At 40.1% G+C, this 17,777-nt stretch overlaps 2 protein-coding genes across 2 annotated transcripts; both read left to right on the top strand.

Annotated features, from left to right (window-relative positions):
* The first annotated feature begins 201 nt into the window (after positions 1 to 201).
* fam167b (family with sequence similarity 167 member B) lies at positions 202 to 3,716 on the top strand. The gene is made up of 2 exons (XM_034112109.2): positions 202 to 609; positions 1,803 to 3,716. The coding sequence occupies exons 1-2, from the start codon at positions 310 to 312 to the stop codon at positions 2,064 to 2,066; spliced, it is 564 nt and encodes a 187-aa protein (XP_033968000.1). The 5' UTR covers positions 202 to 309; the 3' UTR covers positions 2,067 to 3,716.
* A 1,872-nt stretch (positions 3,717 to 5,588) lies between these two features.
* lck (LCK proto-oncogene, Src family tyrosine kinase) lies at positions 5,589 to 17,646 on the top strand. The gene is made up of 13 exons (XM_071207197.1): positions 5,589 to 5,766; positions 7,631 to 7,742; positions 8,340 to 8,400; positions 9,067 to 9,157; positions 9,795 to 9,893; positions 10,040 to 10,143; positions 10,585 to 10,734; positions 10,825 to 10,979; positions 12,220 to 12,397; positions 14,316 to 14,392; positions 16,403 to 16,556; positions 16,664 to 16,795; positions 16,902 to 17,646. Exons 2-13 carry the CDS (start codon positions 7,635 to 7,637, stop codon positions 17,096 to 17,098), a joined length of 1,506 nt encoding a protein of 501 aa, XP_071063298.1. The 5' UTR covers positions 5,589 to 5,766; positions 7,631 to 7,634; the 3' UTR covers positions 17,099 to 17,646.
* The last annotated feature ends 131 nt before the right edge of the window (positions 17,647 to 17,777 follow it).

Genomic DNA, 17,777 nt, shown 5'->3' with positions numbered 1-17,777 from the left:
CTTACTTCACTTTACTGAACAGATGCAGTGACATCAGGATTGGATAACGCTTCACTCTAAATTCGTCTAATTTGTTTTGAATTATGATTGCACAGCTATAAATAGCGACACTAAGGTCTTGATGAAGTTTAAGGAGATCAGTGCTCCTTACAATAATGATCCAGCCTCCCTGTCCTGCGGGATGGGCGGTCACTGCCTCTTATGTCCCTATAAAGGAGGTAAAGACCTGTTGCGCTTTAATCGCCAAGCTGCATACCCAGAGTGCAAACTGCACGTGGATTCCTAAAGCCTGCATGCATCACTGAGCCGATGGATTTTAAAGAGTATGGAGCTGAGTCCTCGGAGGGAGACTTGGAGGACCTGGACAGCGTGAAAGCCCTCACACAGAAGCTGAAGCTGCAGACCCGCAGACCGTCCTATCTGGAGTGGCAGGAGCGGGTACAGAGCGGACCCTGGAAGGAGGGTCTCCCTGCAGCAGAACCGGGCTCTGGAGGAACAGAGTTCTCCGTGCCGACGATCTTGAGGAATGAGAACTCAGAGTTGGTTGTGCGCAACATCTGTGGCTTTGACACCATTGATGATGCTTTGGAGTTTCTGCGGAAAGAGCTGGTGAGTGACAATATGTTCCCCAAATTCCGTTGTGCTGAAACTGAGCTTGGCAAAGTTAGAAAGATATTGGGGTATTCTAATTTGACTGATCAGCTTAAACAACACGTTGTTAAGCACAAACGATGCGTCCTAACAACCACAGTCAAATGTACAACTATTGGGATTGTAATTATTGTTATTGGCTATAGCTGCTTCACTAACTAAAATAATGTTTGTTTTAGTGCATACAATGTTGCAAAGAGTTGACAGCTTTGTAAAAACCAAAATTAGTTCCGAAGTTACCTATCCATACATATGGATATGGAATACAGATGTCTGTCTTTCTAATTCACCTCTAAACAACATAAAATAGTAATCTCTTCAGGTGTCAGAAATCTGCTGCATGAATGCCTGACTTAACCCTTATGCCATTGGTTGTGTTAATGCATATTGCATAGATTTTAGCAATCTGTGTAAGGTTTCCTTTTCTTTTTGAATATTGGAGGTTCAACCTCAACTTCTATAATACATACATACAGACAGTAAAGGGCAACACATCTCCCTATTGAAATCAGTTAAAACCACACATTTTGACCCACTGGCCATTAAAACATAAAACCAAGCATTATATTATATCTGGCTATTACATCTGCTGGCTTCAACATGGTGACTTTTATCATTTTACAGCAATGTTTTAATGTTCGTCCAATCAAAACATGCCATTTTTTTGGTTTACTGCACAGCAAAATAGAAATGCACCAACATCAATCAAACAGTGGCATCATACAAACAAAAAGGCATGTATTGGATTAAGCCTCTAGTGAATGACTGTTTGGTAGTTATGATCAGGACCATAATTGGTTTGAACATTTAACTCAGTAAAAGAGGAAATAATATTTACATATATATTTACATGGAAGGATTTTATGCAGACATTTTCATCCTCTTGGTATATTAGAACTTGTTTTATAGTGAGGCACAAGGGTTGCAATCAGTGCTAACATGACTGACTTCATGCAGTCGCCACTGCCTGAACAAACAGTTTGTGCAGCGATGTGTGTTTTCTCACAGGCTCCAGCCCGTATGCTCTACATGCCAGTGATTTACACACCTTGATAAGAAGATAAATGAGAAGAGCTATCCAAATCACAGCTTCCACATTCCTATACCTTACTGATGATCACTTTAACTTCTCTGCCTGCCTCCTCACACAGAGGGAGATGCAGGTTCAGGACAACCGCCTGGCCCGTCAGCTGATCCGTCTGCGTGTGGAGATCCACCGGCTGAAAGTGGAGCAGGTGTGTGGCCGCCATAAGGAGATGCTGGACGATGCCACGTACGAGCTGGAGGAGTGTGGCGAGGAGTCGGACCTGCTGTGTGACATCCCCATGAAGGCAGCCTTTTCCCTGTCCGGCCCCCTCAAACACCTGGGCCTCACCAAGATGAACATCAACTCCAGACGTTTCTCACTCTGTTAAAAACCCTCATTTGTGTTTCTGAGGATGTTCCCATGGCCTCCTCTGTGTTTGTGTTGGCTACATATTAGGCTTATTTCCTCCAATTGGTGGGTGGGAATGAACATGACTGTGCACCTTGGCTTGGCATGCATGAGAAAGTCTCAGTGTGGAGACCTGTAGGGGCACACCCACTTAATACAGACACACCTTCCTGTTAGAGAGCTTCAGCTGCTCTACTGCTCACTGTTCTTTGCACATGTCATGTTAATCGGATATAACAAGAAGGCGTGTTAATGTGAAGGTAGATATAGAAGGGCACCATTTACCCAGGGGAGAGATGCTGAAAGATTGTCAGAAGAACAATCTCCCTTCAGAAAAGCTGCTTCATGGTCTCAGTAGATTTAGAGAGGTCAGCTTACTTTACATCAGTGGTTCCAAAAATAGGGGTTGGTGCCAAGACAGGGGTCACGTGTTTTGTTTTAGATATTGTGAGGCAATTAACTGGATAGGAAAAATAAATAAATTACTGATTACATTTCACTGATTATATTCGTGTTTAACAAGCTTTGAGCAGATAAACTGCTACACAAAGTGTAGTTTTGTAGCACTATAGGCTACACTCAATTCATGGTTATTACATGTCCATAAACAGAGAAGAAAAGTAGAGGATGCAAAATGGCTATGGCCAATTCACTTAAAAATGGGGACAGATCATTAGGAATTCTATAAGTTCTTTCATTTGAGCTGGTCGTGCCTCGTTTCATGATGTATGGAAGAAAAGAAAAAAATATGCCAAGAGCATAACAGCTAATATGTCACGTAAGTTAAATATTTACGGAATTTATTCAGCCAAGGCATTTTAATATACTATCAACTCTTTTATCGCAAATGTAAAAAGAACCTCAAGAGTGCAAAACATTTGTTTTTCAGACAATTATAGTTTTATCAAAAAATGTGCACTTCCATACAGTTTTTCCTACGTGATCATTTTTAAATGTTTAATGCCCAAAAGGTTGGGAACGCTTTGGATTACTGTTAAATGTGGATTGGACTGACATAAGAAAAGTAAGAAGGAGGAACATCTGGTCACGTAAAATAAATTGTCAGCATTGCTTATGTACACATTTAAAAGGAGTACTGTAATCCAGCAACTTATTCCAGCTGGTAAAGCCTTCATACAGCTACTGTCCTCCTCACTACTATCCTCAAAGGAAGCTAGAGGTCACTCTCCAGCATTTCTACGCCTCTTCTTCACAAACTAAACATATCTCCATAGCCTCACCACTGCAGCGACAGGACGCAGGAGGCTGTGCCTAAAGCATTTTGTTTTCCATTACTATATATGGCTGGTGACCAAGTGTATTCTGCGGCTGAAAGTTGAATGCCGATTATAGCTTAATATCATTAGCTAGCAAGTAGGAAGATGTTTTTATTGAGTGATATTTGACATTGGTTCTTACTTTGTTGGATGTAAAAAAAAAAGAAACTGCATTATTGTAAACAAATATGCTACTGTAATCTAAATGTATGTATTTGACAAATGATTATAAAAACAAGTGCCTTAAAATGTAAATGTTTTTCTTGCACAAACAGCAGAGAAGTAATGAGACTGTACTATATATATTTGACTTGTAGATTGTATTGTATTAGCATTAAAAACGTGAAATATGACATGCTTAGACTTTGAGCTGTTTTGTGCATCTGCCTATACCATTTATCCATATTTCCCAACCTAACTGCCACTACATCCTCCATGGGATCCATCCTTCATCCTAAAGCCACCCTGCACAAAAGTCTCTTGCTTCCTGCCACGAGACATTCATGACCTGCTGTAATTTCCAAACATAAGTGTGGGGCCCCGGAGGGATGAGCAGACACACAGGCAGTGTTGGACTTAATTAGTCAAACAAGAACTCAAATATGCCTTGACATAGTGCGCACTGTCTGAAATGAGGACTGTTGAGATGATTACAAAGCGGCATACTTCTACCTCACAACACGGATGACCTCTTGTGTGACATAATTAATATTATATGAAAGATGCAAAGAGGCCGAAGTTCGTCTTGAGGCCTCATTCTTTAGTGAATGCTTTTGCAACAAAGCTCTGCAGAGTTGTGTTTCTCATGCCCCTCAGCTCTGCCCTGCAGATCGTTTCACTTGACCCTTTAAGCATATCATACCACATGATCATATGTTGAAGAAGCTGGGACTAGAGACGAAACAAACTTAAGAATATATGTTTTTTAAATTGGTTAAGACTGACTGAGTGAGTTAGCAGCAAAAAAAGGGGGCAGCACCTGCACAGTGAAGTATGTCAGTAGGAGTGTTGGAAAACCTTTTTGCATATTGATAGTATCTCGATTTGATTGCGTAACAGAATGTGATTTCCAACCACATTTAGAAGTCAGCTGTGGTCGAAGGGAAACTAGGAATACCCTTAAAGCCTCACAAGGCCCGGCAAAAGCTGATCTCCAAATAGATAGTGAGGTTTTTTGTAGTAAATGTGCCAGCATTCATCATATTTATGGAGAATGTGTGCCAGGTTGGATTCTGCATTCAGAAACAGATAATACCACATACATCAGCTCAGTAAAAGACTCACTGTAAAAAATGAAAGTACTTAATTATCCCTTCTCGGGTTACACTCTCACTGTTCTGTGCCCTAATGGAAAAAGAGTCAACTCAGGTGGTTTCGTGTTAATCTATGCTGTGGCAGTGTTCTACGCAGACGTCTGTGCACTTCCTGGAAGGTTTGGACCGACTTCCTGCCAGCGCGAGCTCTGTTGCAGCAGCAGCTCACCACAAGAGAAGAGAAGCGGCCCGCAGCAGAGAAAGATTTAGAACTTTATATGCAGGGCTGAACGTGATCATTCTCCGAGTAGCAATGGTTAAACATGATGATTCGTTTACACTGACATTTGTTTTTGTTGCCCCTCTGCAAGTGAGATGTTTGTGACTCATGTTGTCTATACTTTTCCTATTTGATTGTCATTGAAAACCAAGGCCAAAGTCTATTTTTAAAATGGTTCGCTGGCCACACCGAGACACAAACCACATGTGTAATTGACAAACTAGACTTGATACTTAACCTGTCGCCTGACACCACAACACAGGAAACACAACTGTCCCCAATCACCAAATTGGTGATTTATCTGGTACATTGTTTATTATAATTATTTATAATCAATCTGATACTGTTCGTATATTATTATATCATGTATATTATTAATTACAATCTTTCATAGCAGGTTCTCTTGAATAACCCTGCTTCACTTCACCTTAAAGGTCACAGATCTACAGATGATACACACAAAAGTCGAATATATAACTCTAACTGAACCACTGTCTCACATTGCCTCCTTTTTTAAAACTGTGTTGGAAACATCTTTGGGAAAGGTGCCGTCCTGACCCCTTTACCATGGAGCCTTTAACTGCTCGCACACAGCTGCAAGTTCAAGCACCTGTTATAGAAGAAGCCTGCAGAGCAACCCTCAACCTTTCAACGACAGGAAACTCTGCTGTCACTCCAAGGTGTGTGTTCGCACATTCAGTTAGTGACTATAAGAGAAGCGGATGATGATATCTTCACACCCGTTGTGAAAAACTACCTTACTGCTAAATAGACTTTTCTTTACAAAGGAGAAATATTTAAAAAGTAGCTTTATGGAGGCACGTGATATCTGATATTGCACATTTGAAGAGACATTTCATATTTCAAAAGGTAAGTGTCATACTTAGATTCTATCGTTGTCACATAGTTTTAAAATGTAGAGAAAGAAAAGTGAATAAACTAAAAGTGATAATTTTTCTTTAGTTATCATGTGTTACATGACAAGTGATACACAAATCATGTTTAGAGTTTGCAGATTCGTTTGTCTTTAATGTAATTTAATCTAATGGAAAATAGAGAAAAATGATGTCAAAGCCAGAGTTATGTCCCTATCGCTTCACTCACTTTGTTTTTGTTGCCTGGTTCTAAATGAATGTGTATAAAAAAACATTTCATGAGCACTGTCGATAAAAATCACTATTTTAAAAGGAACAACGTCCAAACAAAAGATGCCTTCTCTTTCAAATAAAACATGCATGCAGTTTAATATTAAAGTTAAATGTTCTTTAGACGTATTTGTAAGTTGAAAGCTGTCACACAAACTGTGAATACGAGAGACACAATGTAGGTGATGAATAAAATGTGTATCGTTCAAAATGTGAAATGTTGGAATTGTAACAGAGCTGCATCAACATAAAAACCTCATAAAATAAATATTTGTGTTGATATTTCATTACATTTTTAAATCTAGTTTATTTGTTTATAGTGTTCATAATGGTTTTTTTTTTTTTTAAAGGTGTGGTTATTATCCTACATGCTTCACTTACAATGTCAACATGTATCAGGTCATTATTCAGACTAACAGAGTTTCTTCATGATACTCTGCAAACAATAACAATCAGTATTTGTTTGCCAAGGCCTTCAGATCATAAAAAAAAGAGGGTAGCCCCTGAATGGAAAATGCTGACTTTGTGTGACTCTGTGAGTACTGGCCAGAATGCGTAGGAGTGCTGAAAACTCCTCATAGGTCAGAGTGATCGCTCCTCAGGCTCTCAGTGCAGTGTTGGGCTGTTATTGGCGGGTCAGACCTCTCCAGATTCTTCTCACGGCTCTGAGCCTTTGGGACAGACGGCCGCTGCGTATAGCCCACTGACCCTGTTCCATGAGCGGCCCGCTGGGAGCCAAGTAAGCTTAAGAAAGCCAGCTCATACAGTGCACCAGTGTAAAACAAAATACAGAGCACCCCATGCTGGATTATACAAGATTAGTATCTTTATTTCGTAGTGCTTGAGGTAGAATTAGAACATGTTCACTCCTGCGATTTGCAATAATGGGAAGTAACAATGTAGCTGATTGTCACAGTGCTGGATGTGATTTTACTTGCAGGTTTATAATGTCGAAACAGTGCCTACAGATAAAGCTTTCACATGTGTTAGGCCCTTTGTTTCCAGCCCGGTTCAGCACTAATATGTTCATCTTGTTGTAGTTGTAGCCCCCTTGCCAGCGATTCTCTCTCTAGTTTAGCATACTCAGCCCGACTCAGCCTGGTTGTTCCTGGCCCTAGAACCACGATTTTATGGGGCCAGAAAAACTGTGAATTAGGACCCGCTAGCCGGTACTAGGCCAAGTGGAAACGCAACCAAAAACGGGCCCCGCACGGCTCGGCACGCTTAAAGCGAGCTACCCTCTGCAGTGGAAACGCGCCATAAGTCTCCATTTTGAGGCGAGGCCCTAATCACATCCGATAACAGTATGACAGTTTCGGATTTGTTTTTGTTTTCTTTCCACCGCAACGCAATTTTAGTTCATTTAGTGATTTTTTTCCCAAACAGTATTTGACATCTATCTTTTAAAATGCATCGCAAACCGTAAACGGTCTTGGATTGGTATGAGAGACATTCCTTAAGAGACATGAAAGCTATCTCAGACGCCGCAAAAAAAAAGAAAATACTTTCAGACGCCATCAAAAAATGTATGGACATTCTTTTATGAACCCTAATGCCCATAATGCTTTAATTAAACCTCTTAATTGCAGAAAAATGGGCTGCAACTGCAGTTCGGACTATTCAGACAGCGACTGGATTGAGAACTTGGATGAAATCTGTGACCACTGCAACTGCGCCATACCCCCCCAGTCATGCAACCCAGTAAGTGTCACTGCACATATTGTATGTACAGGCGTGTGCTTTTGTCAGTTCATTATACATTGTAGTGTTTGAATGTGTGTAAGTGAGCTTCATACGAATGGCCTTTGGTTGTTTGTGTGGTTTAATGTGAATGACCCCTTGCACATAAGTGCACTGCAGTACATGTGAGAGTGTGAACATTTCATAGGGTGCAACAATTCAATTCATGGCGTGTAAATGACGTAAACATTTCCAAGAAAAATAGAGCAATCTGTTTTTTGTTTTGTGTCCAATACGGTTTATATCCTACATGCCTGTGAGGGAAGTTCTCTTTTGTGTTTGTGATTAAATTGACAGCGTAATCATTCCCTCTGTGTTTTTGTTTCCTCTGCATGAGTAGATATCCCGTTAGATTAGAAATAAAGTAGAAAGCCACCTGTGCGTGGCACGTTATGTTGAGACATTTTGTCGAGACATTTTGTCTGGTAGAAAAACCTAAACTGTGATAACATAACCTGACATTTATTTGACATGAATGTGATACTTACTTATTTTTTCTGCCGGATTCTTCTTTTGTTCTTTGGAAAGTCTAATATTGTTTTGTTTTTTGATCTCCAGTACACAGACCAGCTTATTCATCACCCATCACAGTATTCACCTCCTACATCTCCTCTACCAGGTGACTAAATACAACAAACTGTTCTACATTTGCAAGTAGTAAAGTGAATACAAATAAAAGTGATAAAATATTATTGAATGTGTAAATACATTTAAAAGCTTTTGATTTTATTCCTTTATTCTAAACCACAGTTAGCATTTTATAATTTGCACACACAATAATTTGCCTCACCAACCTTTTTGTAACATCTCTCCATCTCCCTTATAGTTTAAATATTGTGTCTAAATGCAGGAGCATAAGAAGTTAACATTTCCTTTCTTCCTTTACAAAAATCTAAATTGTGAACCTCTTCGTATTAGTTATTTATGGATTAAATTACATGTATAACTAAGCATGAATGGAGTTTAGCTAATTTCCTGCCAATGTGGCTTCACCTCGCTCCGTTTCATATGTTCCTCCTTTTTTTCCAGTCCACTTCACCTTTAGCCACATAAACAATAATGCACAATACACATACTGTAAGCGCTATCCAGAAGACTAAGCTTTACCACTGTCCCCACTCACCATCGCCTTCGAGCCTTTACAAGCAGCCAATTGCCAAAATATAAATATCAAAACAACTAAAGCCTTTAATATATTCTAATAGTACGTTTTGGGAGTGAAATCTGTGGCTAATATGTTTCACCTATATTTCATTCTTTCAAAAATGTACAAACCTCCTTGCAGACAACCTTGTGCTGGCCATATACAGTTATGAACCCAACCATGATGGAGACCTGGGCTTTCAGAAGGGAGACAAACTCAAGATCATCAACAAGTAAGCTGCTCATTACCGTAAAGTAAAGATAGGGAAATATATCTTAGAATATTTAGGCCCCAGACAACAATTCATAGAATATCCACTCACCTCAACATAACCTAAGGCTTCATTTACATTTTAGGCCTACAGAATATATACAGGAAATAAGGGAACATGTTGGTTTGGTTTGTGGAATTTTTAAATAAAAACATGGCTTTATTAATGTGAAAAACTCCAACAAATACTCTAAAATGTAATTGAACTTTTCAAATAAATAAATAAAATATGTGTTCATTTTGTTTGTGTGTTTTAACACTCAGAAAATACAATACAGTGTTTGGTTGGAAAAAGGCAAAAATAAATATAAAAAAATTGAGGTTTAAAGGAGAACTATTCCTTTTTTGAAATGTCAAGTTTAAGAACCGATAGGCTACAGTGTGGGGAATTGTGTTGAATTGACCATCTTCACTGTAAAACAAGACATTCCCACGCCTAATGTGACATGCGGTTCATTTGATGCACTGATCATTACCAATGCAGAGAACCCTTTTTTCCGTGGGGGGCTAACTGAAACTGCTTTCTGAATATGTACTCTGTCTCTCAGAAAGTCTAGACGGCTGTGTTTCATTTGTAAAAGTCACTCTTTTGCCCTCAGGGAAGATCCAGAGTGGTATTTGGCGGAATCTCTCACCACAGGCCAGCAGGGCTACATCCCATACAACTTTGTTGCGATGACCACCATGGAGACAGAATCGTACGTCACACAGGAAACATAATAATACATCTCTCAACGCCATGTCACTCAACCTCAACACCATCTCATATCATGTGTGCTGTGTCCCTGAGGGAAGGGAAGTGGTTTGCTTATAGTGTGAAGCATATCGTGTATTTGTGTTGCAGGTGGTTCTTTAAGAACATTTCGAGAAACGAAGCCACGCGGCTCCTCCTCTCTCCCGGGAATACACTGGGCTCCTTCTTGATTCGAGAGAGTGAGACAACCCAAGGTGATATTTTTGTCATCATGTCATTGACTCAAAAGGCAGTTTCTCAGCAGCATATTTGGAGTATGGCCTTTCATTGTTATTTGCTTAAAGGTGCTATCGGTAGAATATTAAGACTTTGATATATTTCTTTACAATAACACACAAAAGGTGTGGCTTTCCCCATGTTACTTTGTCTTGTTATGACTGGCAGATGACCCATTTCCCACAACTCCCTTCCTGCTTCCAAACTCATTTAACATGTTTGATTTCAGTTTTGCTTTACCAGTCTGAAATGCAAACATTACTAGATGTGTCATAAATCAATATAGTGTAATGTAAAGAAGTGAGAGAAAAAAAAAAATGTCACCAATAGGCCTACACTTAAACTTCCATCCATTTGTGATGTTCCGATATCTTTAGTTGAAAACATCTCGATTCCATGATGTTTCTTCTTTGTTCCAGGCTCATTCTCCTTATCAATCAGGGACTTGGACCACAACACTGGGGAAGTAGTCAAGCACTACAGAATCCGCAACATGGACGATGGTGGCTTCTACATCACAGCCAAGATATCCTTTAGCTCGCTGAAAGAGATGGTCCAGCATCACTCACGTGCGTGCAGCCTGTTGAAATGACTAACAAGATCGCTATGGGGTCTTTATCTAAATGATTCTAAACCTGTGTGGTCTCTGTATCGTTCAGGTGAGGCAGAGGGGTTGTGCACAAAGCTGGTGAAGCCGTGTCAGTCGAGGGCACCACAGAAGCCCTGGTGGCAGGATGAGTGGGAGATTCCCAGAGAGTCCCTGAAGCTAGAGCAAAAGCTGGGAGCAGGACAGTTTGGCGAAGTCTGGATGGGTAAGGGACAGAGAAGACCCTATGGGGGAAATGATTGATCCAATTCAATTATTTAAATGTCATTTTTTTCTATTTTGTACACAATGGTTTGCACAATTTTGCACAGACCCATCACATGTGGGCACCTAAAAGCCTTTAGCCTGGGTTTTTCCACAGCGTATGCAGAACAGTTTCCTAAACACGGTCTTAATTGTAGGCTTGTATGAGCTGGTTCACTGAAGAATGATGAGGTATTATCCCTGTTATGCAACAGCACTCAAACAACATCAATCTAAATTTGCAAAGAGCTCATGAATTGGATGAATGGTCTCTTAACAATTCTTGCATAAACGCAATTGTTGAGTATTAAGTCGGAAAATGTGCTGATCACAAGGGTATCCGTTTTAATCATCTGTGCCACAACGTCCTTATTATTCAATTGAAGGGGTAATTCTCTTCTCTTTTCCATCCTCAATTGCCAGCTCAATTCAACATGCCAAACAAACCCTTGTATTCGAGATAAACATTGCCAACCATGGAACTTGTCCTCAGCCACTCTCTATTTACGAAATCTTCTTGCATGTAGTCTGGGCACTGTATTGGTTTCTCTATTCATGTCCAAAGATTGGGGACTTTCAAGGACATGCTTACATAATGGGAGTGGTTTTCATTTGCTATGAAAGTTTTATTTCATTTTCATTTTGTTTCCAATGCTACGCTTCATGCATGGTGTGAGATGCTTAGCATTTCATGAGCGTGGCCGTGGGTTTGAGTGACATGTTTTAATGTAGCAGATCTGGAATGAAGTCATGTTTGCATGACAGTTATGTGGAACTATTGTCAGTATGTCATAACAACTGTATTTATCACTGCATTACTTTGGTCATGCCCTAAGTTTTATTCTAGTACCAAAATTAGGTCCACATTTTCGATCGCGAGTGAATTCACTCACCAACTATTAGTTGGATAAACATTAATGCTACAAACATGCATGTTCCTAAGAGACTGAATGCCGATAAGTTAAGGTTTTTCATCTGGCGCCATGAGAAAACATTATTTTAATTACTTCAAAATTGAGCAAATACATTTAATGCGTTTGCTAGCCAACAAAATGGTGGAAAACATTATACCTGCTTAACATTAGCATGTTAACATTGTGATAAGCACTGCGCTGCTGTACCTGCTAGCATGTCTGCAGACTCTTTGTCTTGTTTTAAACAATGCCCTTCAAACCACTGATGTCCAAATGTATATTTTCAGGGTGTCTACAATAATGACAGGAGGGTGGCAATTAAGAACCTGAAGTATAGGCACAATGACGGTGGAAGCCTTCCTGGCAGAGGCCAACATATGAAGAACTTGCAGCATCCACGTCTCGTCCGACTCTTCGCCGTTGTCACGCAAGAGCCAATCTATATTGTCACGGAGTACATGGAGAATGGTGGGTAGAAACAAGAGAGGAAACTCCAGTTATCTCTTATAGCATGAAAATAAAAGGAAAACCATGGTCCCAGGGTATTCCATCATCCTCAATTGAAGCTAAATTAAAAAGAGATTCTTCTTTAATCATACCAGCTTCTTTTCAATTCACTTAGTCAGCTGAGTATGTCTAAGCCTGTCTGAAACGATCATTCCTTAATCCCAGGCCTGTTGCCTGAAAACCAAAGGGCGGTGTCATAAGCATAATGTCTGGGCCTGGGGAAAAAATTTATTATAGGCAGCGGCGTAGACGTTCAGGATCAAACATGTTGATCTGAATTAAAAAAATTGTTGTGAGAACACTTGCTTTAACAAAAGACTGGGCTGCCCAAAAGTGTTTCATCCTTTTCATTAGTCATCGTATTTGCAGGACAGTGACTCTGTTGAATTAGCTTTTGAACACACAGCTGCCTACCTATGTTTGATAAAAGATGTAAACATTACTGAGATAATACTGTATAATCAACCCGTGCATGGACATGAATGCAGCTGTGAGATCAAACCTAAATAAGGGAGCTCGGTCATGAGCCTCGCCTCCCAAAGCATGCTGCTCTGCTGAAGTGGCCTGCCCTCTGATAGGCTATTTTCAGCTTCTCCTCGCAACGCTCCTGTATTCGCCACTCTGTGCTAAAATGTCTCAAAGCAAACATGAACTTTCACTTATTTTCCGGGCCCCTCCAGTCAGGTTACTGGTGTTTACTCACGAAAGGGAAGTCCCAGTCTCCTGGCCCATCTGAGACAAGAGGGTGTTAAAATAGGAGAGGGTGATTCATCAGGTTATTGTTCACAAAGACCCCTTGATGATACTTGGCTACTTTCCAGATTTGTTTATGCACATTGCATCCACAGACACTCACAAGCACATTGAACCACAAACAAAAGAAATAAAAAGAGGCAATCGTAACAGATGCAAACAACTTTCCATATGACATGCTCTATGCCCTGTAATAGTTTATCACGCACAAGTGCAGCAGTCATTTGTAAGTCATGCAGTATCTTTAATCTAAAAAAATGTGTTGAATTCTCCTTCCCGGAGGAACAACAACAATATGCATGGAGAGATGCTGTCACAAACACAGCTTTAGCCTTGCAGCAGAATTGAATGGAGTGCCTTTGTATGGTCTTGTATGAGTGGCCTGTAAACCAACAGGCAGTGGCTCTACATGAGGCTGCCTCTTTGTCTGGGATCCACGTGTGGACAGGACACAATTGTCGCCTCTGTGTTCAAGAGAAAGGATGGCTCGTAGTTCCCGTCTTTTCAGTTTTTATTATGGAAGACAACAAAGATGGAAAAAAACAGGCGTGTCAACCCGGCTTCCTTTTGTGACCTTGACAAAAAGCGTTCCTCCAGACTTCAAAAGCTGTCTTCCTGACTTTAAGCAGAGGAGCAAAGGCCTCCTCTTTCCTGGCACAGTCATTCCTCTTATTTCCTTTGGTTTGACTTGGTTGGCTTGTGTGCAGAGTTATTGTTCTGTGCTTATCAATCTCAACACAAAGTCTGCTGTCAGAAACTATATACATCAACTTGACTGATGTTTGTGCACTTCCTCAAAGTGTTATGTCCCCTGTTTTTAAACTGCTATTCTGGTCCAACTGTCTATTTATGTCCATGAGCAATCATGAGGTTTTTTACCAAGGAAAATGTAATCTTCTGGAACAAAACTTGGCTTTACTTTTGTTGTCCAATTCAATTAAAGCTTGTTCTGTACTATTCAGCATGCACTTTGTGGTTGTAACCTACTTTATAGATATATTTGATGCAGAAATAGGTTGCTAGAGTCCATCTGTTTAGGCTGACATGATGTTTTGTTACAAAATGTTTTTTGTTCAGCAAAACGTGCTTGTCTGAAAAGATACAACTTTACATGTCATTTTTACAGGAAGCCTAGTGGATTACTTGAAAACCACAGAGGGAGGCAGTTTGCCAGTGAACACTCTGATAGACATGGCGGCTCAGGCAAGACAACTCTCTTTTTACTGTCAATGAATCTGTGATCTTTATCTACATTCTCCATTTACCATAATCTGTTTCGTTTATTCTTCACAGCCTATTCTCTCAGCATGATCCTGATAGACAGGAAACTGGCCACTGTTGTGATGAGACTTACACTCAACGCTGTATGACAGAGCAGGGTGTGTGTGTGTGTGTGTGTGTGTGTGTGTGTGTGTGTGTGTGTGTGTGTGTGTGTGTGTGTGTGTGTGTGTGTGTGTGTGTGTGTGTGTGTGTGTGTGTGTGTGTGTGTGTGTGTGTGTGTGTGTGTGAGCAGAGGTGCTTGTGGTCTAGACATGTTGTCACAAATAAAACTGGTTACAACCAAAGAACCAGAATAGGGGAGAGATTCACCTTTTTATTGACCCATGTGAAAGTTCTCGTTGTGATTTTAAGCCTGACAAAAGACAAATCTGGTCAGTTACACCAGATGTTTAAACAACGATTAACACCGACTAAAAGTTCAAGGGGTATAACAACATTTTGGGAGTACACTTATTATGTATTTTGTGCCGAGGGCTTCGCTAGAATATGATACCGTTCTCATATCTTTCTGTTAAATATGAAGCTACAGCCAGGAGACAGTTATCTTAGCCTAGCACACATACTGGAAACAGAGGGAAACAGCTAGTATGGCTTTAAAAGTTAACACAATCTGCCTACCAGCTCATCAACAGCTCACTTATCAACATGTTATATTTGGTTTAAAAAACGTTCTACTATTGGACAGCGCCAGCCGTTTGGCCATGGTTCCAATCTTTAAGCTAGGCTAGGTTTAGCTAAGCTACCGGTTCTAGCTTAACTTTTAGCGTACAGATAAGAACGGTATCAATCTTCTTATCCAGCACACAGCAACATGAAAGGATATGAAAAAAATATCGCAATGTTATCATTCCTGCATCTACTTCTTTAAATGTTAGATGCTAATAAAGGAACTTAGTGGGTGTGGGAAACCCAGCCACCGGAAGACAGAATGATCTTTCAAAGTCTAACAAGAGATTCTTCATTTGAGAATAGTTTCATACAGAGCTTTGTGGTAAACATGGTTTAAAAAAGACTAGCGAGTTGTCATGCTGTGATAGCTTGTGGTAAAAGCCCTAGCAAGTAACTCTAACATTAAAGTGATGAATGACCTTGCTCGGACACAGTAGCCCATTGGACCCTCTGTCCACATACTTAAACCTTGACTAAAATGTGTATACATGAATGGAATCAGAAGAGTTCTAGATTGTACGGAAATATCAGCTAGGAGAGTAAAGCAGATACCTATAATTTACTGAATTCAAAGTAATGCTTTAAAGTTTCAGATTGAATCATACCACAATCAAATGGAGAGTGAAGAGGCGTTAAGTTGCCTGAATTGGAAGTCATGACGACGGTGGAAGTTTATGAAATACACAGACATACGTACATCTCACATTTCTGACAAGCCCCCCAGGGCTAATAGCACCTATGTGATACATTCTTGTGTCTGATATATACACCACTGACCCAGCAAAATGTAGAGAGTTAGAAACATTTACACAAACACACAAATGACACAGATGCTTATTAACTGTGGGTTGTGAATTCTGTGGAAATCTTAATAAGATAACATCAATTGCTTTGTGCGTTAGTTTCAAGTTGCATCATAGGTCTGCTTATGTAGAAATGACTAATGATTGAATCAGAAACAGTCACTGGAATATTCAGCCAGTCTGTAGTAAAGTGAAGGTAAGACTGCAGCTTTTAGTATCAGGAAGTAGAGCGGTTACAGCTAGATGCACCTGGGTGGAGTACAGAGGTAAAGGGTATAAGGAACTGACCTGGGGACGTGGGAAACTCCCTGCTTTGGGAGTGAACCAAAGCTGTCCATCTGTCTAACACACACAAATATTACACAATACTAAACCATACACAAGTCACTTACACTCACACTAATCCCATGCTTGAACACACAGTGATAGGACTTGTCTGATGTTGTGCTGCCTCCTGCAGGTGGCGGATGGCATGGCTTTCATTGAGCAGAAGAATTACATTCATCGAGATGTGAGAGCAGCCAATATTCTGGTGTCCTGTGAGCTCATTTGTAAGATTGCTGACTTCGGATTGGCGAGGCTGATTGAGGACAATGAATACACAGCAAGAGAAGGTAACACATCCTCGGACAAATCACCCATGTTTGTCTCGAAGTCAAAACAAAAATGTAAGTATGATATAAATCTGTACAGAAGATAAGGTTTTTTGCTGTGTTCATAGGTGCAAAGTTCCCCATCAAATGGACGGCTCCAGAGGCTATCAACTATGGCACCTTTTCCATAAAGTCTGATGTGTGGTCATTTGGGATCCTCCTCACAGAAATAGTGACATATGGACGCATACCCTACCCTGGTAAATACTCATTAATTCTCATACTAGTCCATCCCAAATTCCTTTCTTAAACACCTAATAAAAGTATTACATTGTTGAGACCATTGACAATTTAACTGTTTTTCAGGTATGTCCAACCCAGAGGTAATCCAGAACCTGGACCGGGGCTACAGAATGCCGAGGCCAGAAAACTGTCCAGAGGGGCTTTATAACGTCATGTGTCTTTGCTGGGGGGAAAACCCAGAGGACAGGCCCACCTTCGAGTACCTGAGGAGCGTTCTGGAGGATTTCTTCACGGCCACAGAGAGGCAGTACCAGGAGTAGCTCTCAAGAAGCAGAAAGACATTCAGACTTACAATACATGTACTCAAACTAAAGGCATTGCTCGTGAAGATGGATGCTGGATTTTGTTTTATTTGTCTTTAAACAGTAGGCTATGAGTATTTTGCTTCTACATGAATTGTATTTTATAGTGGCCTCTTGTGGAACTATAAACCAGGAAACTCTTGCAACAGCTGGAGAGGGAAGTGATCAGCATGCTGCTTGAATAAACATGGGAACTGCTGAGAAAGTAGCAGCTCACCTGGTGCTCATTATTAAGATGTAAATACCCTCAAAGTACTCAGCTATGTTTTACCTCGAAACATTTATATATTTGTTCCTACTGGTTTTACTTACAGATAAAAGCTTAACATGGATGTTGTTTTGCTGTTACTTAAAATACAGCAGAACCGATCACAACCCATTTCACCAATGATCCCCCATCAGATTAAACTTGGTATGTTTCATACGTAAAAATAATCAAATGTTTTATTGATGCTTTTATGACTATAAATACATGTAATTAATAATAAAAATATGTGCTTTCTGGACACTGTTTTAACCGTGGGTGCTGAAATTATGAAATTATAAAAAAACGTTTTCAGACACTAACTGTTAGTGCAGGCTATGTGATCATGGACAGTATTTCAATAATGTAATGAGGTGTCGAAAAATTAAAGTT

Source organism: Pseudochaenichthys georgianus, chromosome 22 (genome assembly GCF_902827115.2).
Source record: "Pseudochaenichthys georgianus chromosome 22, fPseGeo1.2, whole genome shotgun sequence".
Lineage (NCBI taxonomy): Eukaryota > Metazoa > Chordata > Actinopteri > Perciformes > Channichthyidae > Pseudochaenichthys > Pseudochaenichthys georgianus.
This window is presented reverse-complemented; position numbering and strand designations above follow the sequence as displayed.